Source organism: Nilaparvata lugens, chromosome 4 (genome assembly GCF_014356525.2).
Source record: "Nilaparvata lugens isolate BPH chromosome 4, ASM1435652v1, whole genome shotgun sequence".
NCBI classification, from domain to species: domain Eukaryota; kingdom Metazoa; phylum Arthropoda; class Insecta; order Hemiptera; family Delphacidae; genus Nilaparvata; species Nilaparvata lugens.
The window spans coordinates 66,465,575-66,491,593 of record NC_052507.1 but is presented as its reverse complement, the minus strand read 5'-3'; the positions used below and the strand labels follow the sequence as shown (position 1 = coordinate 66,491,593).

The 26,019-nt window shown below is 34.2% G+C and overlaps 1 protein-coding gene across 2 annotated transcripts in view; it reads right to left on the bottom strand.

Annotated features, from left to right (window-relative positions):
* Window positions 1-26,019, bottom strand: part of LOC111059182 (protein C-ets-1) — a 229,077-nt gene that overhangs the window by 202,108 nt on the left and 950 nt on the right. For both annotated transcript variants that reach the window (XM_039426261.1, XM_039426260.1), the window contains exon 2: window positions 6,712-6,808. In XM_039426261.1, the coding sequence (XP_039282195.1) occupies window positions 6,712-6,808 (97 nt within the window). The remainder of the gene's footprint in view (window positions 1-6,711; window positions 6,809-26,019) is intronic.

Below are 26,019 nucleotides of genomic sequence, written 5' to 3'. Positions count from 1 at the left end.
TAGAAACATAACCTATTTTTTGGAAATTTTATCAAAATTTTGGGAATGGAATAGATTTGGGCCAAGCCTGTTGTTCCTTCCTCATCATATTTATATGATTTGTGATTCTGTCCACAATTAATAAATAAATAAATATTATTATTATTAGTAAGAAGTCAAAACAGGCATCTTCTCGAAATCAAAGACCTTATAGATGCATCTTCAAGGTTTTTGCTCGAAATACTCGTCTACCAAAATAGCCTACTACCTAATCATTTTTTTTGAAATTGAAATTAAAATACATTTAATACAAAAACACTTCACTTGAATGGGTTACTTTTTACAAATTAATAAGAACAATATGAAAACTATTAGGACCATTTATTATTTAAAATATTAATATTTGTTTGAATATTGAATATGTTTAAAATATTATAGTTAAATATAAATGTAATATATAAATATAATAATGCAATATCTTAAATAATAAAGGGTACTAAAAGTTTTCATATTGTTCTTATTAATTTGTAAAAAGTAACCCATTCAAGTGAAGTGTTTTTGTATTAAATGTATTTTCATTTCAATTTCAAAAAAATGATTAGGTAGTATTTTGGTAGACGAGTATTTCGAGAAGATGCATGTCTTGACTTCTTACTAATAATAGTATTCTTGGATTTATGGCTGATAGTATAAGTAGTTTGTAGTGTATCCTAGTTTATAAAATTTCAGTTCAAACTGAAAACGACGAATTCCAAAACGTGGTCCTACATGAACCGTTCGCTTCTATTTCAATTTCCAACTACCAACTATGACTGAGTGGCGCTAATACTCTATTAGGCTATAAAGCTCTACAACTGAATCATACACTCACATCTGTGCACTATTTTGTCCAATTCAATATAAGTACCCAACAAATTGTCATCAAAATGCTTCCATTCATGAATAGAAATAGAAAGCAGAAGCAGCAGCGAGCGCATTATTTTTAATTGATGCGTTGAATCATCACCAGCACACCACCGCCCGGCGCCCACCCACTGGTTTGTTGACATTGGTTACTTATTCCATAATTGCATTGTTTGAAGATGTCAGCACTTTTTTCGGCTGGCGAGTTCTTCAACCCGTTATGCAATTGACTCGGCTAGACTAATGAATGGTCGTCAATATCAATTAATTGGGCAATTTCGTTGTAGAAAATAGTCAGTTGAATCATAGAGGAAAGAATACTACTATACTAGACGAAATAAGTAATATTTCATGACTGGTTGAATGTTTCGGGGCTCCTTTTCACTGGAAACGTTTCTATAGACAAATAGGCTGAATTTTAGGAACCTTATTTAAATATTGTACCAAAAATCTTGTATCAAATAAATTGTACAAAAAACAAACAAATAAATCTTGTAACAAAAATCTCACTTTTAGATGCTATTCCCTGATCGTCAAATGATAGGATGGGCCACATCAAGGCCTCTCACACAGCACTCTCTCTTAGATGCCAAATTCAGAACGATGGATTTCACCAGAGGTGTGTGAACATATATTGGAATTAGCCCCTAGGGTATCGCATTTACTTACAGTGAATAATACTGGATCCAATTCAAGAATCCTGCAGGGACCCCAGAAATTCAAAGCCAACCTTATTCTACTCTCCAAGATAATATGCAAACATATTAAAAAGGGATATGTAAGAAATGTTAACAAATTGATAAAAATATATAAAGAAAAATAAAATCTCAGTACCCTTTTTGGAAACATGTTGTGATTAAATAATTCAAAAAGGGTACTGAGATTTTTATTTTTCTTTCTATTTCTATAAAAAGTAGCCCTATACAGAAAAGAGATAATAAAAATATGTTTAAAATGTACACAATGCAGGAAGCAATTCTGTCATCCTGACAGAAGTTTTTTCAAGCTCAGCCCAAAATTACTTGATCTTCGCTCTCAACTGGAATACATGAAAGATAGAACCAAAAAGGATAAGAAGTTTAAAGTAAACATTCTACTTTCTGTGATAAAACTTTTGGAATTAGAAGTTTAGAGTACCTCATACAGTCAGACTATGAAATTCTAGACAAAGACAGGACAAACAATAATTTTATTAAAGCTTATAAGGGGAAATTCAAAATAAATACCACTTTGTTGCACAGTTAGGATACTTGAAAGCAAATCCAAAATAACGAAGTTCAAAAATTCAACTTATATGTAGCTTAGATAAACACAAGACTGTAAAATATAGCTGTAATGATTTATTTATAATACAAGTACAAATCATTCACAATAACATAGAGGTATCATGATTTATATATAAATAAATCAATATATTATACGATACCATTTTTAAATAGGCAAAAGGAATTATAAAAAAATATGTATTTGACCATTCACTACATCAGTATTTAAAACGGTATATTATACTTCAACTGAGTTGTGGTCGATGTTGTAGAAACGTTCCATGACGTTTGGTATATTATACGGTTCCATGGTATATTATACGATAGAGAAAATACTACATCCCGTTCTCTCTGATTATCCGGAACTCGTCAGTTTTAAATGGTCAAAAAGAACTATCAAAAAATTGTGTTTAATCATTTACTACACACTAATGATCAAAGCATCGAGGTGTGTTGGTTTAATGGTTGTATGTCCCCATTGAAGCATTTCACGGTGAGCATTTCACCTGTAGACGTAGACCGTAGACGTGAAAGTGAAACAAGTATAGAGACGAGAAGAGACAGCTTTTCTCATCGGGCTGGAATTATGAATGAAAAAGTGAGCCGCGACCAAGTGAGTTCTTTTACGCTCGGATCTCAGTTCTCAGCTGGCAACTAGCCATTCATGTACACTCACCACCAAAACCTATCCAGCAACCAACAATATCTCAAGTCTGTAATGATGACCAGTTCGAATGCAAGTTGCTTGAGAAACGGCAAGTCGTTCCTCACAAGACAACAGGCAACGAGTCTCTATTATTCCAGTAACATCTTTATTTACTTGAGAACAAAAAATGTAATCTACTACTCTGTATTTTGGAATCAAAATTGGACAGAAATTATGAAGTGATAAACATAACCATAGAATGAACAATCTAGGTTTTAAATGAATAGGTTTGCTGATTGCTCTGACATAACGGTCAGAATAATCACTAGTTGTGATAATGACAAGACAGATCTGAGGGAAAGTGTAAGTAAAAATATAGTTCTTTTAAGATAAGCAGATAAGGATGGAGCATTGGTCTGATATAAAAAAATTGAGAAACATTCAGTATTTATTTATTCATTAATGATAAGAGCATATAATCATATAATTAATGGGATTGAAAAACAGCCCTTACCATTTACTATTACATAGGGATTGAATGTATGAGGTTCCACAAGTAATCAAACCTTGACTTCATTAATGATTTCTGCTGATTTGTGTAATAATAATAACAACAACAAGACAGATCATGAGGAAATTATACTTGAAAATATGGCAGTTCTTTAAAAATAAGCAGGAAAGGATGGAGCATTGGGCTGGTATAACAAATAGTGAAACATTCAGTATCAATCAATTTATTCATCAATGATAGAAGCATATAATCGGAGAATGATTGGGGATGAAAAGCAAGCCCACAAAAACACTATTTACTATTACATAGGGACTGAATGAATAAATGAGGTTTCACAAGTAATGGAACATTTACTTCTAGGTTACTTATAAAATTAATAATTCGAATATGTGACTACATAAAGACGATTCATCATCACATACCTACAATAATTGCCTTCAAATTGTATCACAGAACTCTGTGAATAAAAGGCATTCCATGAGAGATAATGAATTTTTCCGGTAAAAATATAGGGCGTATCAAGACTAAATTTGAAAATAGGAGGTGCAAGCTATGCGGCCGGAAATGAAGTAGGCTAATTTGAGATCCGGTGAAAGACACCATCCCTCACCCTTTCAAATAATTGACTACCGAAAAGAAAGGGAAATGACAACACTGAACAATGATGCCGTCATTAATTGGCTCATGCATAGCTCCGTGTGCTTTGATTCAAGCATAATATTTTGAAGCACACTCGCGCGCGCATACTGACGCACACACGCGCGTGCCGTTCGACTCATTTGAGTGCTCTTGAAAGAAAAAGTTGGAAAAATTAGTTCGCTAGAAAAAAAACAGGAGGGACAACGGAAATTTTGTTCAAGAGTGCAGAACAACCAAAACACATCATTCTTGTCACGCCGGATGTAAAACATTATTAATCAACGGCGCAGCTTATGTTAGTCCAAACTAACCCTCAAGCATACACCTGTGGAAAGGTTTAGAATAGAATCACTCTGGATCATTATAATGATATTTGAAAAGTATCGGTTTATTTGTGAATTTGTTGAAAGACTAACGTGATCATCTCTCTCCAATAACAATGACTTTACTTATTTTATAAATTACACTCATTCACTAGGCCTACTCATAGTCACTACTCCAGATTCTAAACCATGGTCAAAATAGATTTCTCTTACTTCAAAGTTTCACTTAGAATTGACAGGAACCATAATCATTGTAGATAGTTTCCAATTTATACTCTGGTTCTTATAAGAAATACATACATCGTATTTCGTATCATAACTGTGTTATACCAATATAGAAGTTATAAAAATTGGAGAAAAGTGTAATGTATCATAAAATGTACATGATGTGAACCACATCGACTTTAGCACAAGCAAATATCATTAAAATAGAATGACTTAGAACAGGATTATTTTTTTATTTGACAACTTGGCAAGGTTTCGACAGTAATTTCCACTCTACCACTTAACAATGAATTGTCGTATTTTCTCGTATAATTGTCGTATGGCTATTGTCGGTGCTTGATGTTTATTATACCACGCCGTATAACCAAATATTGTCAATGATTGAGGAACATCGCCACAAAGTGATGAACAACTTTATTACTGATGAGTACTTCTTCATTTTGTCAACATAGTGAACAAGGACAATGATTTTATAAGTAGCTCGTAAAAATTTCAGACTTCTGCTTTCAGAAATGTTGAATTAAATCAACCTCGGTTAATCAGTAATCAGAAGGCGGCAAAGCATTATAATAAAAGAAGCATAACTAACAACAAATAATTGATTGAAATACATTATTCATTTGGACAGAAATTCTTGAATATCAAAGCTCTGACAGTATTAAAAAGTTTGAATGGCGGTGGCTCCCAATTATAGGACAGATTTATTTACGAAACTTGCGCACGGTTACAAGTGGGGGGCGCCGACTATTTCTGAAACTGGAGAAAGAGAAAAACTACTATTTCTGAAACTGGAGAGAGAGAGAAACTGATATTTCTGAGACTGGTGAGAGAGAGAAAACGACTATTTCTGAGACTGGAGAGAAAGAGAAACGACATTTTCTGAGGCTGGAGAGAGAGAAAACGACTATTTCGGAGACGTGAGAGCAAAGGAGAGGCAATGAGAGAGTGAAGGCGAGGCGGCACAGGAACTAAGCAGTATGCACCTGTCCAAGGGACTCTTCACTTCAACGCCTAGTGCTGTGCTTGCTGCTTGCTAGGGCTACATGCTCCAACCTGACTGACAAAGGAACCAAAGTTCTACAGCAATCCGGGCAACAGGAAACGTCATCCTCACCACCTCACTTCACTCTCTACTCGTTAGTTGTTATTACCATGTCATCATTCTCATTCTCTCCCTCGTTATTATTAAAATTGAGTCCCGACTCCCTGTTCTGATTATGTGTGTGTATATTACACTAACAACTTATGTGTGTGTGTATACACTGACAACTATTCTGACGGAAATCAGGGTACGCCTCACCCTCACCCAAGGCATACCTGCTCACTTCAAAAGCAGCCGGTCAGATACGTTACAAACTGCTGATTGCTCCCGAAATCTCAATCCTAACTCGAAAAAACTCTGTTTTTTCAATAAAAAACACCGTGTTCTATAGATTCTACAGATGTAAGCCTGTAAAAGAATATTCCTCGAGTATAGTGTGTAAAGTTCTAGTAATTTGCAATAGATTCCTCTATCATTTCATGAAATTTCTATAATTTAAATATTAATTGGGTTTTTTATTTCTTGTAAAAACTGTGAAATCTGATACGCTTTTGGGCTGAGGAAGGCTACATGTCTTTGTCATGTCAGAAAGACTTCCAACAATATTTATTTGTATTGTAATGTCAGGGTTATTCATATAAACAAAATTATCTATTTAAAATTCATCGAAATTAGGAAGAAAACTGAATTTAATTGAAACGTAAAAATTGGCATATGGTCTGCAGAAGTCCTGAACCAAAATTGCAAAATCCAATAGACAAGAAGTAGCTCTCAAAAAAATGTATGCTGTCCAGAGAATTATTTTTAATGTTAAAACGACCACGAGCTATTATTACTAGCTGTTCAAAGACTTTCTATAGTCGGTATTATATCGACTCTGCAATACCGATAATTCCATTACCTGCATCACTGTATCAACATGCTCTCAAATAAACCTCTTCAATGGTATTCGTTCTTATTTAACCATTCCTAAATCAGAAGAGTAATTAATCATGATTTTCAACATTGATGATAGTGTGAACAGTTGTTCTTGATATTAATAAAAAATGGCGTCATGTCCTACCTTGTTCTGATCTTATATTTATATTGTTCTTATAATGTTCTAGATCTTAACAATGTACTGATCTCAATAATAATTTTGTTCTTGATATTAAAAATAAATGAACGTCATGTCCTACCTTGTTCTGATCGTAAGCAGAGCGTCCCGGCACATAGAAGTCCTCTGGGTCTTCTTGTCCCAGATCATAAATGGACTCCATATCCATAGCTCTAGGCCTGCAACAAACATAGTTACTTCTCAAGAGAATTGCATAAAAATGTGCAATTGCATATTTATAGCTATTAATTATATTTATAGTTTAGGTAGAGTCAGTTTAGTTTACTCGGATACAGAATAATAATTGGTCTGGTAACAAAAATACAATATCCGTCTATCTATTAGCAATGATTCTATTTCCATTATACTAATTACAAAAGTATATGAGTGTAAGCTCAAGTATATAAAATAGTGTATACTCTCAAATAAACTGTTCAGTGATATAGGCCTAGTATTTATTCGGATTTTAATCAATCATAAACCACGAAAATAATATCAATATTGATGATATTGTGAGCAGGAAAGATATGATATTGAGCAATGAGCCCACATTAATCTATTAGAAACAGGATAACTTTGTTCAATCACTAATGAGGATAGCTACATGCCAATCCATATAATAAGCTTTATATATTTATTGGAATAATAGTCTCATGAAATTAAATTAAAAATATGTGAAAGATTATCCTGAGTAAAGGAAAACTCATTAAAACAAATCAAATTCAGTCAATTACAATTAATTTCTAACTCAGTATTTGATTCAATTTGTGCCATATGACCAATTTTCAATTAGACCACAATTCATAGAACTCATTAGAAAAATAACATCAAATCTACAGGACATAATCATAATTTTCAATATGGAAGTACAGTATTTCAATGATTAATATCAATTCTTCGTTGCAGTGCAACATCATTATTTTCATTTCAAGATTAGAAAGAAAACTTTTATTGGTTTGATATCAAACGAAAGAGTGAACAAAATTGCTATCAGCTTGTCTGAGTGGCTGCACTTGATAACGAATTTGCAGATTTTTGATAAATAAATGCTGAGCTCGAACAGGGAAAACCGCGCACTTATCACGCATTTGACGTAATAATGACATTCCTACAACCACAAAACTTGTGAGATATCTCTGAAGACTTCAAATAATTTATTGAGCATCATATAGTAGAATTTACACTATGAAGAGTGTTTTAATTTGAGTATCAAGGAACAGAGAACGACGGATACAAATATTGTAATTGGATCAGGTTATAAGCTGATCTTTGTTTTAGGAATAAGTTAGACCTAATTATCTAATTCCAATATATCATTTATTATTATTATTATTACTGTACAATTGTAAAGCAGTGTCAAAAACACCTGTTTCCATCAGGTGTTGAAAAGTTCCGAGATTTGAGACAATGACAGATAAAGGAATAAATGCACAATAATTACACCAACTCATACAATCTTTGACATAGTGTGATTATAATTGAACACTCATCTATAGAGAACGACAATAATATAACGACATTGATAGGCCAATCATTCCATTAAGCGACAAGGTATCAAGGAATTGAGTATTTTTATCAATTAAGACTGCAGGTGCATAGTGCAAGTATTATTGGAACAGTGTATGTGAAAACGTTCGAGAAATTAGCATTAATAAGAATTAGCATTAATAAGATAATTTTTTAATATCGCACATTGTTGTTTCAATGATTGGCTGAACAGATGTTTTCCTGGAGGTGTTGAAGATTTGACAAGCACGATTCATATCAATTATTATTTATTAATGATGATTAATGTAGTCTTCATCAGAAAGAACTGACCTCTTTTCAATTCAGGCCGTTGATAAAAATGTTGGGTTCACATATTTCTGGAACGTTTTCACATACACTGTTCCAATAAAACTTACACTATGCACCTGCAGTCTTAATAATTGATAAAAATACTCAATTCCTTGTTTTTAGTGTACCCAGTTCATCTAAAAGACCATTAAATTGACTGGAATAGACTAGACTGTATCATGAGAAAATAAACAGCAGTGACCAACATGTTTGTTACCTGTCACAAGAAAATATCGCACTGATGAATGGCAGAAAAGTGGCAGAACTGCATTCTAGAGAATACTCGTTAAAAAGAGCAGAGACTGACAGGACGGAAAAACGAAAGTAAGAACGAATTTTATTGAATCAAAGTTCTCCAAGTTAATTCAATTTCTTACAGAGCTTCAATCCTTTTATGGTCAAGACTAGTACTTATTTCTAGTTCCAACCCTTCCAGCGCCAAGTGGAAGAGTGAATTAATCATGAGGCATTATTGGTTACTATTGAGGCAGACAAAAATAAACCAAGTAACTCCTGAAACCACAATAAATTACATGATTCATATTATCAACTGCATTTAATACAAGTCGTCGACTGGAACACAACTCCTAATCTAAGTACTCAACGAGAAAAATATATTGAAAAGGGTAAAAACCTAGAGGAACTGGTTTTGTATGATCCTGCAATTACTTTATACTCACGAGTATCATTTAAGCACTCTATAGCAATCATCATGATAAATATAAAATGTGCAGGAGATTGAAAATATCAGAATTGAGACTTGAATTTCAAGTTTTTCCAGAGAATGCCAGGTTGCTCACATAAGTCCCATGAACAGTTCTCGATTAGTTCTAATGTTATGAAATTAATCTTTAAATATCATGGCTCAATCAGATCGATTATATTTTCTACTTTCCACACTTTATTATCATGATATAAATGAATAAGATTCCTCAATTTATTTCTGATCAATCCTTAATCTATGTGAAGGTGATGTGTTATCAACTATTATTCATTATCATTCATTTGCAAAACGAAATTGAGACAAATCAAACATTCATATTAATATGGTGTGAAATTCAACTGGTGTAAGTTGTGTTTTTTATAAAAATAAGAGCAAGATTAGGTAAGACTATGTGACTTATTTCCAATTTAAAATGCAATAGCCAAAATAATACCTTTATTAACTGATCAATTCAAAGTATAATAGTCAACTTTTTTCAATTTGACTGACCAGAGTTTCATCATTTTCCTCAACGTTTGAGCCAAACCCATCATCTTCCTTCACAATTTGCACATTAATATCCTTCAATTAATTTTTAATGAAGAAGATACACTTCCGAATAATCGATTTTAAACTCTTATAAGAAGCTGCACATCCTGTCAGCAACATGATTGTTGGACCAGCGTTTCAGCTTCTCCATGAGCAGACTCATTAACTCAATGAGTGATGGCAAGTGTTGCATAAATATAGCGGTAAATAATAGAGATGAACTGATCTGAAGGCTGTGGGAGAAAATCTTCAGGTCAATGAAAAGCAGGTCTTTGTGAGTATGTAGAACGGCGCCTCCAAACAGGTACTACAGCAATGAAATGAATTACATTCTATACTCTCTGACTACAGCTCCAAGCTCCACTGTACATGGTTTTAACAAACAACTATATCAAAAAATAATAATATTCGTATGGTTTTTTGTTGGTGGAGATCTCTTACGGGAAAGTCCCAGCTATAGGATACCTAGCCTGATTAATATTTTACCCGTCAACAGCCCTTTTTCGACAGTTATATTTCAGCCGGAACCGTCAGTTTTCTGTGTACTGTATCTTAAGGTATGTGTTACACGAAAATCATACAAATTAAAAGTAATGTCATCTGTCAATATTTTACAGTTGCTTATGAAAAATGTGATCACTTTCAGAACCATGAAGACGAAGAACAAAATCAAATTCTACATAATTGGGCTTCGACATTTGATAGTACAATCAGTACCGTACAATAAAATGAACGAATGAGATATTATAGAATGTAATTTACATTCTATACTCTCGGTATCGAAAGCCTAGATGGCTAGGCTCTCAAGAATAGAGTTCTACACAAGATTGGCTTGGATCAACGATAGTAAATAGGATATATTTTTATACTATCCTTGGGCTTAGCTTGCTATAGGCTCATATCTGTGTGTAAATGCATTCTGTCGTTCTTTATGAAAAAATGTACGGATCCAGGTTCATTCCATGAAGATGAAGTATATAATTTGAATAATAATTGTGCTTCATCTTGTTAACAATAATATTGATTGTGAAAAACTATTGAAAGAAATCAAAATATATGTTTGCTGTATGTGTATGTTACCATGATAGAAAAACGCTGATGATAAAGTTAATTGGGATAGACTGTTCTCTCCCTATTATTGTATGTCATTATGTGACTGTTAATAAATGGAATAAATCACTATTAAATTACTTGATCATTTTAAACCCGAGCACCAGATACCGAACACAGCGCGATTTCATCTACGGATGAGCAGGCGAGTAATACAAAGATGTATAATTGCAAAGCAGAAAAACGCCTCTAGAACGACCGGTTTCATTGAACCAAGTCTGACGATCCGGTTTCAAGTTATCTTTCTACATTTTGAGAGTGACCCGAAGAACGACTAGGCAAGGATTCGAGGAGTGAACCCGATAGAGGCTTCTCTCCAACTCTAAATCATCTGCTATCACTTTTCAATGCACTTGTATTTATGACTTGTAATGCACTTGTATTTCACATTTGTGACACATAGAAAAAAATCTGTTGAGCTTTCTATTTTTCATGTGTTTTTTTATGTAATTAAGGATTATTTTTTCAAGGTTGCGTCTGTCTATTATAGACTTATTCTACATCTTTCTCTTCGAAATTAAATTTTCTACAAGCTCTGTAGAAAATATTTTGTGTTTATTGTACATTTAACATAGTAAATCTGCTTCAAACCTTCAAGGAACTTGTTTTTCGGGACAAAGTTTCGCGTATTTCGTCACATATCGTAAAAATTACTGTAGCTAACGGTCTGGAAACTGTTTTATTCAATTTCTCAGTTCATTTTACATAAAGTACACTGAATTTAACATCTTAATTAATTGCCAAGAAATACCCGTAGGGCAGGGGAACTGAAATTCAGACGAAATTTTCACCCTGTATAACTTGGTAACTAAGCATTTTCGGACCTATGTTAATTAGAACTTTTTTTCTTCTTTTGATGTGAGGAATCACCCCCTGGCTTATGGGCACCTTTTTTCAGAACACTCTGTATAATTAAGAAGTACTGTACAGTGTATAACTGCAAAATACAGGAACAGGAATACATAATAATTATGTCTATGGAATAGATAAGCAAAGTGTGGATTCCTAAAATCCTATGTAGGTAAATAATGGGCGAAGAAAAGTGTGTGTAAGTGTGTAGGCATATCAAGTTCTTAAAAAATTCTCTTCACAGTATTTATTATAAATGCTTCAGTTCGAGAAGGAGGTAGTAGGTGCATACGACACTTCTTATTCAACTTATATCATGTCATTTCACAACTCGTGGCAATTTTTCGGGCCAAAAATAAGCGATTCATATATTGCTATAGGAACGAAATGAATCAGAGAGTCGAGTGGATCAGATGCTGGCTTTATGATTCAAAGGCGCGGGTTCAAATCCCGGGACGGGCAAGATATTTATCTCGGGCCATTCCCGTGTTTCGGATGGACACGTTAAGCCGTCGGTCCCGGCTGCCTAAAAAGCAGTCGTTAGGTCATGTCAGAGGCCCTGAAATTGATCAGTTGCGACCTGAAAACTCTGACACCAGACCTGAGCCAGCCAGGTCACTCGATATTATTATTATTATTATTATTATGGAGAGTCGGCTATGCATGGACCACTACGGCCAGAGACAGAGAAATGTGATGCAAAATAGTGTCGAAATTATGAAAGGAACTATAATGAAAGGGACTGTTGCCAACTCAAATACCTCAAGTAGAGAGGCTTTTGTTTTATACGAATGTCAAAACAAAGGTATTATTATTATTATATTGCTATAGATAAAATGAAAAAGAGCAAAAATAAATCCTTTAAAAGATCAATTCAAAGTATAATAGTCTACTTTTTTCAATTTGACTGACCAGAATTTCATCATTTTTCTCAACGTTTGAGCCAAGCCCATCATCTTCCTTCACAATTTGCACATTAATATCCTTCAATTAATTTTTAATGAAGAAGATACACTTCCGAATAATCGATTTTAAACTCTTATAAGAAGCTGCACATCCTGTCAGCAACATGATTGTTGGACCAGCGTTTCAGCTCCTCCATGAGCAGACTCATTAACTCAATGAGTGATGGCAAGTATTGCATAAATATAGCGGTAAATAATAGAGATGAACTGATCTGAAGGCTGTGGGAGAAAATCTTCAGGTCAATGAAAAGCAGGTCTTTGTGAGTATGTAGAACGGCGCCTCCAAACAGGTACTACAGCAATGAAATGAATTACATTCTATACTCTCTGACTACAGCTCCAAGCTCCACTGTACATGGTTTTAACAAACAACTATATCAAAAAATAATAATATTCGTATGGCTTTTTGTTGGTGGAGATCTCTTACGGGAAAGTCCCAGCTATAGGATACCTAGCCTGATTAATATTTTACCCGTCAACAGCCCTTTTTCGACAGTTATATTTCAGCCAGAACCGTCAGTTTTCTGTTTACTCTATCGTAAGGTATGTGTTACACAAAAATCATACAAATTAAAAGTAATGTCATCTGTCAATATTTTACAGTTGCTTATGAAAAATGTGATCACTTTCTGAACCATGAAGACGAAGTACAAAATCAAATTCTACATAATTGGGCTTCGACATTTGATAGTACAATCAGTACCGTACAATAAAATGAACGAATGAGATATTATAGAATGTAATTTACATTCTATACTCTCGGTATCGAAAGCCTAGATGGCTAGGCTCTCAAGAATAGAGTTCTACACAAGATTGGCTTGGATCAACGATAGTAAATAGGATATATTTTTATACTATCCTTGGGCTTAGCTTGCTATAGGCTCATATCTGTGCGTAAATGCATTCTGTCGTCCTTTATGAAAAAATGTACGGATCCAGGTTCATTCCATGAAGATGAAGTATATAATTTGAATAATAATTGTGCTTCATCTTGTTAACAATAATATTGATTGTGAAAAACTATAGAATGAGCACAAAATATATGTTTGCTGTATGTGTATGTTAGCATGATAGAAAAACGCTGATGATAAAGTTAATTGGGATAGACTGTTCTCTCCCTATTATTGTATGTCATTATGTGACTGTTAATAAATGGAATAAATCACTATTAAATTACTTGATCATTTTAAACCCGAGCACCAGATACCGAACACAGCGCGATTTCATCTACGGATGAGCAGGCGTGTAATACAAAGATGTATAATTGCAAAGCAGAAAAACGCCTCTAGAACGACCGGTTTCATTGAACCAAGTCTGACGATCCGGTTTCAAGTTATCTTTCTACATTTTGAGAGTGACCCGAAGAACGACGAGGCGAGGATTCGAGGAGTGAACCCGATAGAGGCTTCTCCTCAACTCTATAATATCATCTGCTATCACTTTTCAATGCACTTGTATTTATGACTTATGTAATGCACTTGTATTTCACATTTGTGACACATAGAAAAAATCTGTTGAGCTTTCTATTTTTCATGTGTTTTTTTATGTAATTAAGGATTATTTTTTCAAGGTTGCGTCTGTCTATTATAGACTTATTCTACATCTTTCTCTTCGAAATTAAATTTTCTACAAGCTCTGTAGAAAATATGTTGTGTTTATTGTACATTTAACATAGTAAATCTGCTTCAAACCTTCAAGGAACTTGTTTTTCGGGACAAAGTTTCGCGTATTTCGTCACATATCGTAAAAATTACTGTAGCTAACGGTCTGGAAACTGTTTTATTCAATTTCTCAGTTCATTTTACATAAAGTACACTGAATTTAACATCTTAATTAATTGCCAAGAAATACCCGTAGGGCAGGGGAACTGAAATTCAGACGAAATTTTCACCCTGTATAACTTGGTAACTAAGCATTTTCGGACCTATGTTAATTAGAACTTTTTTTCTTCTTTTGATGTGAGGAATCACCCCCTGCCTTATGGGCACCTTTTTTCAGAACACTCTGTATAATTAAGAAGTACTGTACAGTGTAAAACTGCAAAATACAGGAAAAGGAATACATAATAATTATGTCTATGGAATAGATAAGCAAAGTGTGGATTCCTAAAATCCTATGTAGGTAAATAATGGGCGAAGAAAAGTGTGTGTAAGTGTGTAGGCATATCAAGTTCTTAAAAAATTCTCTTCACAGTATTTATTATAAATGCTTCAGTTCGAGAAGGAGGTAGTAGGTGCATACGACACTTATTCAACTTATATCATGTCATTTCACAACTCGTGGCAATTTTTCGGGCCAAAAATAAGCGATTCATATATTGCTATAGGAACGAAATGAATCAGAGAGTCGAGTGGATCAGATGCTGGCTTTATGATTCAAAGGCGCGGGTTCAAATCCCGGGACGGGCAAGATATTTATCTCGGGCCATTCCCGTGTTTCGGATGGACACGTTAAGCCGTCGGTCCCGGCTGCCTAAAAAGCAGTCGTTAGGTCATGTCAGAGGCCCTGAAATTGATCAGTTGCGACCTGAAAACTCTGACACCAGACCTGAGCCAGCCAGGTCACTCGATATTATTATTATTATTATTATGGAGAGTCGGCTATGCATGGACCACTACGGCCAGAGACAGAGAAATGTGATGCAAAATAGTGTCGAAATTATGAAAGGAACTATAATGAAAGGGACTGTTGCCAACTCAAATACCTCAAGTAGAGAGGCTTTTGTTTTATACGAATGTCAAAACAAAGGTATTATTATTATTATATTGCTATAGATAAAATGACAAAGAGCAAAAATAAATCCTCTATGGACGTCAGACGTAGACTACATCACAGCTATAGTCAGATCATAAATTCTAAACTCCATACACCAGAAACCGGGAGAGAAGGAGAAGGAGAGGATGGAGAAGGAGACCTCAATGTATGAGTGACATTATAAAGCACAAAAATAGTAGCCTACATAAAATATTTGTCGGTATAAACAATTGATATGACTCTCATAAATAAGAAACAGTTTAGGTACTATTCAGCTTCTAGAATGGAGTGAAATTTCTCATTTTTTCACGAAAGAAAAGATTATTGATGGAGCTCATCATAGATTCGACAGCTCGTTCAATGAAAATAAGCTCTCCACTCCACGAGGCATGGCTGAACTATCAAATTTATGTCTCAAGTTGAGTCACAAGCCAAGAAGCACGCACTATCAGGAGTGACCTCAAATTTATGAGAATGGTGGACTTTTTCTATTATTTCATAACAGTGTTGCAGGGAGCAAACAGTTCAAAAATGGCCTTGAACCTTCGTTTCAAATATTATCGATAAAATTCTTGGTAACTTCGGTAAGCTCTGCACTGAATTTGATTTTATACGTTTCTTCGTTCAATTGCTAGACAATGAATAATTGAGATTGAGTGCCGGTTACAGAAGCCGCCGTCCCTCATTGGTGAAATTAAACACAGTTACAATTTAACCGGCTTTTGGGCAACCGGGCCTGAGACATTTTCGTGAGCCGTTAATTCTTGAAGGTGGGATCATGTCTTACTCGACATCTCAACTTTTATCGTTTTAATTTTTGTTAATCAGGGAAATCGATAAAGTTATCAATATAATAATATTGAAGTGAAGATAATAAATTGGATGATATAATATGCTAATTTGAATTTTTGGAAATTAGTGAATGGATTGAACTTACGATTAACCTGTAGATTTTTTCAAGGAATATTTCTACACCCTTTTATCGCCGTTTGAACGCCCAAGGAAGTAAGGTCTATGTGGTCAGATTATCCCACGGTTCTTATGGTGAACTTAGAAGGCCCAAAGATATACTGGCTGTAGTGTAGACTGTACAGCACCTACCAACACTAAACAGTGTCTTGTTTCGCCCGTTACGGAATATGATCCATTTCATCCTGCTTCAAGCACAAAGTTTTCTCTTTATTCATTGTTGGTATCAAAGAAGGGGAAAGAATCTCCATGCTGTTGCAGCCGTATCATCTACCTTGTTTCTGCCTGAAGTTTTCGTCAATCTTATAATAATAGGATTATAATTATTACAGTAAAATAAAAATTGATCTTGTAGTAAATTAATTTGCAGTTTGCACAGCAATATGTGTGGAAGAACAAATTCGTGAAATAGTCAAGTCAGGTTTCACAAGTGTTATCCAATTAACTTAATGAAACACATTCTTGATTTCATGAGTTGATATAATTTCTCTATTAACCAAGAACACACATAATATACTACGATGCTTCTTGGTTCAATATACTAATCAAGAATTACAAAGCAAGAGGAAAATGTAATATACTTTTGTTTTAAATGTTCCAAATTTTATTTGTATAGTGAATGAAGGGTAATTGAATGATTAATTTTTCTGCTCAATATCTATCAACATAATAGCCAGAGCCATTCATAATTACCTAGAATTTTTTTTAAAAACTGAAATGCCAATATTCATGAAGCAATCATCCAACCACACTCATTATTTTTGTTGGAACACTTATACGGACATCTATCGTCCATTCCTTCTGGATTTGCAATGAGTTAGCTCACGGTTGTTCACATTACATAGCATATTTAGTAGAATATAATTATATGACAAATGAAGATTCTATACAATGGACGGGTAGGTAAGTTACTTTATCTAATAATTATTCTCACTTGAACATCCGATTTTCGCATGTGATGAATCAAAACGAAAATTGGCAACACATTGATTGTTCATGTAAAAAAGACCAATACTGACGAAACTCCCTTGAATTATTAATGTGAACGTGTCGAATTGAACAAGACATTATTGTACTTGTGACAAGTACAGTGGTCTGTACATGACGTCCTGTTGACAAGATTGATATTCTCTCACCAATTTAGCACTTTGAATCCATTGCATCCTGTCCAATATGTTATGAGAGATAGACGATATTATTATGCAGATCTAGACACTGCCTATTGTCATATTTTGAACACTGTAAACACCTTTTTGAGTAACTTGAGATCTAGACGAGTAGAACCAATGTCAAGCCAAACTAACTCATATAAGGAATTTTATTGAGAAATGGATTTTTTCCCAATTCTCATGGGCTAGGTGGTTCTATAACTTTGTTGAATTCTATTAAAATGGAATTCGTTGATTCAAGAAAAAATCAAAATTCAAGAAAAAATGGATTTTGGAAAGTTATATTAGAATGGTATTACTGGAACATTGTCGTAGTAATTTACAAAACCGGCAATTTAGAAGTGATGAGTCTGACTTTAAGCATTCCCCCCCCAGATGCCACCATAAGAGGACCCCAAATATTTTAGAGCGAAGTACCTTATTAATAATTTTGTAAAAATTTAAATTTAAAGTAAATTATTAAATTTCTTAAAAGACTTCGTGATGCTATTGTGAAGCAGAAGTCATTTTTCATTTTATTTAAATTTATAACCCCTGGAGGAGACGATTCCGGCTACCATATTCCCGGACCGCATGGAGTTGGATCGACATCGGCGGCTTACAAGAAGATTTTCGACACGTGAGTGATTAAATTTGAATTTAGTGATGGGCGCCCTAGTGCTTCGAAATAATCTGATGATCAAAGCTAGCTCGCCGAAAGGGTTATTATAAATTGAGAAATTAATAAGAGTAATACTTGCGCAAGTAAAAAATTAGTATTAAAGGTATTTAATTGAAAGAAAAATATAGATCAATATTTTAGAAATTTCTATTTAATCAAAGAAGTACGAAATCTAGGCTATTAAAACATATGCATATAATATTTAATTTTTGCAATACAATTTGCGATAATTTATCATAGTTCTAATTCACTAGATGAATGGCTCTACCTATTCCGTCAGGTGCCGAATCTTGCACCCTGAGATGAAAATATATATTCGATACAAATAAGTCTACTAAATACTAGAGATTTTAATATATATATATATTTGGATTTTTAGTGGCTAATTTATCAAGCTGATCTTAGAGCACATATTTATGATTGAATTATCCAAGCCGACAAGTATTAGCAAGTACATGTCACAGCTACATGCCAAAGAATGCATATGATTTCAAGATAAAGGCACATGGTAATGATTCGTGCCACAAATCTAGAATATAAAGTTTAGCCTGTGATATTTTTATTGATTTCAAATATTGTTCTATTTTTTATATTATATTTTTTATCGCTCTATATATATTTTTTGCCTCGATTGATCTTTGCATTATTTATGTAATATATTATGAAACTTTCATGGTGTGCAATTTATTTTTTATTCCTCAACACTATAGTATAAGTATCATTTATATATATATATTTATTATTTATTGAATTACAAGAGTTATTGGAGAAGCCCATATCTAGGCCTATCAAGATTTTTTAAGACTGAATACTATTAGAAAACCACGACCTAATTATATTAAATCTCATGCTTTACCGACTGATGCCAAGCAGGAGGCTAATCGTTATTTAAATATAAAGAATAACGTGACAGAAAGACATGTCGTACCAACGTGGGACTGATGATGAGAGCCAAGCTCATCGAATAATATTTGAAATTAAGTCAATAACCATATTGAAAATTATAGATAACTTATACGAGTTGTGAGGAAAACTGGCGAAGGGAAATTTGTATTACTTTTTGGGGAATCATAGCTTTAAATAAGAAGAATTATATGTTTTAAAGAAAATTTTATATTATTATTGTAGAAAATATATTTTATAGAGAGAGCTATTATATTTTATGGGCCTAAACTGCTAGTCAGAAATCAATGAATAGTATTATTATATTATAAGAGCTTAAGTAATAAATAGGTTACCTGGCTTGTAATGTCCATAGGCCTATCCTCATTTGTGTCCTTATTAATGCCTTGTTGGCCAAAACTTTCACTTTTTTAACAAACACTTGACACTTAATCCATTTTTAAAATATGAGTCTCTTTTCGTCCACGCAAAGTAAGGTAGCAGACACACTGCAGACGGCGATAGTAGCGGAGATCGACGCTGAGGGGGGCGCGATGGAGTCCAACGCCCAGATATCTTCAATCACCGCCAAGAATCCTGTGAACAGTAATAAACCGTTAAATGTCTCCCAAGAAGCAATAAGGAGGGTTATAGTAGAGGGGATGATCAAGTCATTTTCTAATAGTTTAGAAAAAACAATGACCACAGTAATGAAGAACTTAAAGGCGGAAATGAAGGAAATGCGGGAATCACTGAAGGATACATCGGTAAGAATGGGTAAGGAGACTGCGGAAAGAATAGATAACCTACCAGCACAAAACACTTCACAAATCATGAAATAGCTACAAACAGGAACAATAGTCAACTTATTTCCATAAATAAACAACAGAATAGTAAATCTACACAAATAGCTCACCTAAATCTGATATAAATCAAAACAAAGTACAACTTAATTCATTGGAGACAGCCGTTGGAGAACAGCAATTATTTTCATCTGAATTAAATGCCGAAGTAGTAGATAATGAAACAGAAGCTTCTAGTCATTGGAAACAGGCCCAGAGAAGTTGGTACAACTTGAAAGTCAAATACATCAATTTCCGCACGAGAATATAGAGCCTATTCCCATAGCAACGTTTGATTCACTACACAGTTTCAATGAATTAGGCCGTTTTGACAATACAGACCGCTATCTCCAACCTAAAGAATTTATAGATCAGATAAAACTAGTTCAATCATTAACACCCACCTCTTGGAATTTTTGGCGTCTTCGTTTGACTAGTTTATTGATTGGCGAACCCCTGATGTTCTTTCGGAGTAGAGTCCATGAATTTACATCATTGGATGAGTTTGTAGCTGTCTTCCTGGAACAGTATTGGAGCAGAAGTAAACAGTTGGACGTGCTAGCGGACATTATATCATGCGATTTCAACCCTAATTAGACGGTGCATGTACCACTTTCGTCACTGCCCTACAGTTTAAAAATTCTCAATTGAGCGAGCCCATTAACGAATCGGCATTAGCAAGTATTATTTTAAAGAAGCTACCGTATCAAGTTAGAATGGCACTCGCCACACAACCCATTACTGATTGCAACAGCTGATAAATCATTATATGGCATACAGTCTGTGATGGCAATATCAAACCACCGTTCAGACCAGAGATACGCACCAAATCAACATAACTCAAAATTTAATCATATAACAGCCAAAATTATGAATCAGTACCATATGATTGCTCACGACCTACTCCTCAATTTGAACACCGAAATGATCATAAACACAATAATAATTGGAATAATAGAAGCTTTCAAAATTGTCAAACAAATCATTATCCACAGCAAACCTACAAAAGAAATTATTATTATGGCCGTGATCGATTTAACACAAATAATGATTACACTCAGAATAATTACAATAGAAATTACAAACCGCCACCTCATCAAATAAGTACAAACTACACATTAGAGCATGCGTCCAGATCAATAACAAAAGACACAGATAACCCACCACCAACGCAGAGAAGACTACAGCTAAAAAATTACGAATACATGATACCCCGATACAACCCACGCAAGCTCAGAAAAAATAGATAGAGAAAATAAAGATACTACAGCCTCATATACCACCTTTGTGAACGGTTTACCGAAAATATTAGAAAAACAGAAGTCAATACAAGACAGCCTACCATCAAAAACCGCCGCCCACCATGAAATTAAAACAACCCGCAAACATCAACCCATATTAAGTATCCTGTTTCCCACCGAAGTCCAATCACCGCAGGTAGAGCAGCCCGCACATCAAGAGACCGCCACCATACTACCCGCTCTGAAAGTCACACTCGCGCATCAAGAGACCGCCACCGCACCCGTGCATCATTCGACCCCACCAAGGCACCCCAAGGAACCCAGGATAGAGGACCAAGAGGACGGCATGCAGGACCGGAGGAGCGACCACCGTAAGGCCCGGAGACGGAAGCGCCCGAGGACACCCGGCCGACAACAGGACAGAGAGGACAGCATACAGGATAGAAAGAGAAACATGCATCGCAAGGCCCGGAGGCGAAAGAAGCGACGAAGGAGGAATCACGCGCGCGCATACCGGCCGCATGCACGCTTCAAGAGGCCAAGGAGGATTCCGGACCGGCACCAAGGAGGACAGGAAGAGATTGCCGACGTCATGCATCCGCGGCACATTCGCTTCAAGAGGGCAAACCAGCTATGTGACCGGCAAAATGGACGTAATAAATGGATTAAAAATGGAACTGATAGAACAAATATGGATTCGTGCATGGGCAACAATAAAGTGGGCTACTTGTGGAGATTAATTAAGGATAAACGGTGTCTAGGAAGAGTGGAAGAAATAAGGAATTATATCAATAAAATGGGAGTACCGGGCTATTATATGTGGAAAATTATATTATTAAAGAACTAATTAGTGTTTTGATTTATTGTATTGTGTGGATTACCATGGCTGTGATAATATTGAAAAGTGATGCTATAATTAGACCATGTTATTGTTGAAAGAATTTATTAGTGTTGATTGAAGTGTTATATTATGAATTGTTTATTATGATAATGAAGCCTATAATGAATTAGTGGAAGTATCGGATGAAGATGATTGGAAGCTTTATATTATAAGTCGTTTATTGGTGTAACTAGAATTATAAACAATGCCACTAAGTGAAATATCGAGACTCAACGGAATAAATAGAAATAATAAAGAAGAAAACAGAATCAGATCAAGGAATTGTTTTAAAAGATACACCAGATACAAGGGCTTTAATTTGAGAAAGATAAATTAATAATAGGACAGCCTCAACAATCAACAAATGGATAGCAGATAACCCAACCAGCCTACAGCAGTATAGCTACAAGCAGAAAGCCAAGATACGGGAAAACCACAACAATTCTACATGAAATATCACAGAATTTGAAATAAATATGATAAGAAATCAAGGAAAACATTATTATCAAACCGATTACTAACCTTCCTTAATAAATTTAATATTGGTATAGGACCTCGTGGCAACAATCCAATGTTTTAATTCCTTCCAGCCGTTAGAAGCCTGCAATAAGGAAAAGAACAATTTTTAAATATGTAATTAAATTATATACATCAGATAAAAAAGGACACAAGCGGGGATAATAAAATTAAAATTTGTTAATTACCTTTTTAAGAGAAAAAATTGAGCAGTTAGGTTAATAATATGAATTCGACAGCAAATTATGTAGAACCAGTGACCAGCTGGGCAAGGCCACCTGAATCAAATATGTAATGCCTGCAACATATGATTATGAAAAAATACTGTACCCAAAAGTTATTTATTATTGTTATTTATTATATTTATTAATGTCGATATATTTATTTATATGTTTTTATATTTATTACTTTTAATTATGCCACGTTTGTTACCTGAAAAAGACTTAAAGTGAATACCTGCTACCAAAACCAAAGAACCATTAGCAAAAGAAAGTATTGTACCTGATGTATAGAAAATTATTTATATTAAGACCTAAGAAATACTATAAGATATAAGCCCAGAAGTTTATGAATCGAAATTATTGTCTAAAAGGAATCATTTATGAGAATTATGAATGTGTGTAGTTAAGTTGGCGGCCCTGCAAGCGGCGATTTAAAATTACTATGTTCTAAGTGTTGTCAGGAGGAGTACGTTTAGAAGTTTATATTTATGATATTTTATGTGTGTTGAGGAGGAGAATTTGTTATTGTATTTGATAAAGGTATAAAGGAGATGCAGCAAATATGTCTGCGATCTGTGATAGAAGTATGAGAGTATAATTATAAATAAAGTATAGTGTATATCGATGTATTGAAGGGTGGGTTTTCATTAAAAACATTGTGATTCTCAAATATTTTGAATTCAAACCCAGGGGCGCGTGTAACATATTAAATCTGGGTAGATAAAAAGCCCTAACAGAAATAGTAATAGGTCTAAAAATAAAGTAATTGGCTAATATCGCCAAGCAGATAATACCAAGATTAGATAGCATCAGCTTGTTCTGGCTAAATGGTACAAGAACCTAAAAAGGATTTGAAGGAAGTTTATTGCTCATAAATAGATTATTTATAAAATATTTGAAGATTGAGGTTATGTAATGTATTCACGGATCGGTGACCTAGAGATCGATCAAACCGAGGAACGTAGAATCTGACCAAAACCCCTTGGCAGAGCTTTATTGCATCAGATGGTGTGCAATGTGAAAAAACACCCGTCCACGTGGCTAATTATTAGGTAGCATGGAATTAATATTAATGTATAGAATATTAACTAGCATGCAAAGAGCATAAATAAAAACCAAATAAAAATAATTTAATGTATTCAGGAAATAAGAGTTACCAGGCGCATGAATACCGAATAAAATTTGCATGCACCAATAGTAAAACGGCAGTTAATAGGCGGCAACTGTAGGCCAATTCAAAAATATTTATATATATTTATATAAATGTACTAGATTTTGTGTAAAAATTTGTGTAATCTATGTTATCGATATGGCTCGAATGCAAAGAAATTATTAATCATATAATCTAAGCAATATTTTGGCATTTTTTGTAAGATCTATTTGAATTTAATGGCGGAGGATTGGGATATTTAAATTTTATGCTAATTTGAAAGTCGGAAAGAGGATCTGTAAAACTTGAGAAGGAAGAACCAGCACTCGCCAGCCAGATGCCACCATAAGAGGACCCCAAATATTTTAGAGCGAAGTACCTTATTAATAATTTTGTAAAAATTTAAAGTTAAAGTAAATTATTAAATTTCTTAAAAGACTTCGTGATGCTATTGTGAAGCAGAAGTCATTTTTCATTTTATTTAAATTTATAACCCCCTGGAGGAGACGATTCCGGCTACCATATTCCCGGACCGCATGGAGTTGGATCGACATCGGCGGCTTACAAGAAGATTTTCGACACGTGAGTGATTAATTTGAATTTAGTGATGGGCGCCCTAGTGCTTCGAAATAATCTGATGATCAAAGCTAGCTCGCCGAAAGGGTTATTATAAATTGAGAAATTAATAAGAGTAATACTTGCGCAAGTAAAAATTAGTATTAAAGGTATTTAATTGAAAGAAAAATATAGATCAATATTTTAGAAATTTCTATTTAATCAAAGAAGTACGAAATCTAGGCTATTAAAACATATGCATATAATATTTAATTTTTGCAATACAATTTGCGATAATTTATCATAGTTCTAATTCACTAGATGAATGGCTCTACCTATTCCGTCAGGTGCCGAATCTTGCACCCTGAGATGAAAATATATTCGATACAAATAAATCTACTAAATACTAGAGATTTTAATATATTATATATTTGGATTTTTAGTGGCTAATTTATCAAGCTGATCTTAGAGCACATATTTATGATTGAATTATCCAACCACACTCATTATTTTTGTTGGAACACTTATACGGACATCTATCGTCCATTCCTTCTGGATTTGCAATGAGTTAGCTCACGGTTGTTCACATTACATAGCATATTTAGTAGAATATAATTATATGACAAATGAAGATTCTATACAATGGACGGGTAGGTAAGTTACTTTATCTAATAATTATTCTCACTTGAACATCCGATTTTCGCATGTGATGAATCAAAACGAAAATTGGCAACACATTGATTGTTCATGTAAAAAAGACCAATACTGACGAAACTCCCTTGAATTATTAATGTGAACGTGTCGAATTGAACAAGACATTATTGTACTTGTGACAAGTACAGTGGTCTGTACATGACGTCCTGTTGACAAGATTGATATTCTCTCACCATTTAGCACTTTGAATCCATTGCATCCTGTCCAATATGTTATGAGAGATAGACGATATTATTATGCAGATCTAGACACTGCCTATTGTCATATTTTGAACACTGTAAACACCTTTTTGAGTAACTTGAGATCTAGACGAGTAGAACCAATGTCAAGCCAAACTAACTCATATAAGGAATTTTATTGAGAAATGGATTTTTTCCCAATTCTCATGGGCTAGGTGGTTCTATAACTTTGTTGAATTCTATTAAAATGGAATTCGTTGATTCAAGAAAAAATCAAAATTCAAGAAAAAATGGATTTTGGAAAGTTATATTAGAATGGTATTACTGGAACATTGTCGTAGTAATTTACAAAACCGGCAATTTAGAAGTGATGAGTCTGACTTTAAGCATTCCCCCCCCTCCATCATGAATCAGGGGCATCTGCAAAAAACGTTGATAGACGTCATAGACAACCTTTCTTTCGGATCCCCAAAGATTTATTTTAGAACCTCCTCCTAACAAATTTCGATGTACTATTCTGTAGTTGCGTCATGGCAAGCTATTGCTGATTTTTCATTGATTCCTAATCAATAAATGAGACTTCAATTAAACATTATTTCCACCACGGATTGGAACATGAAATATAAGCTTAAATGATTAAGACAT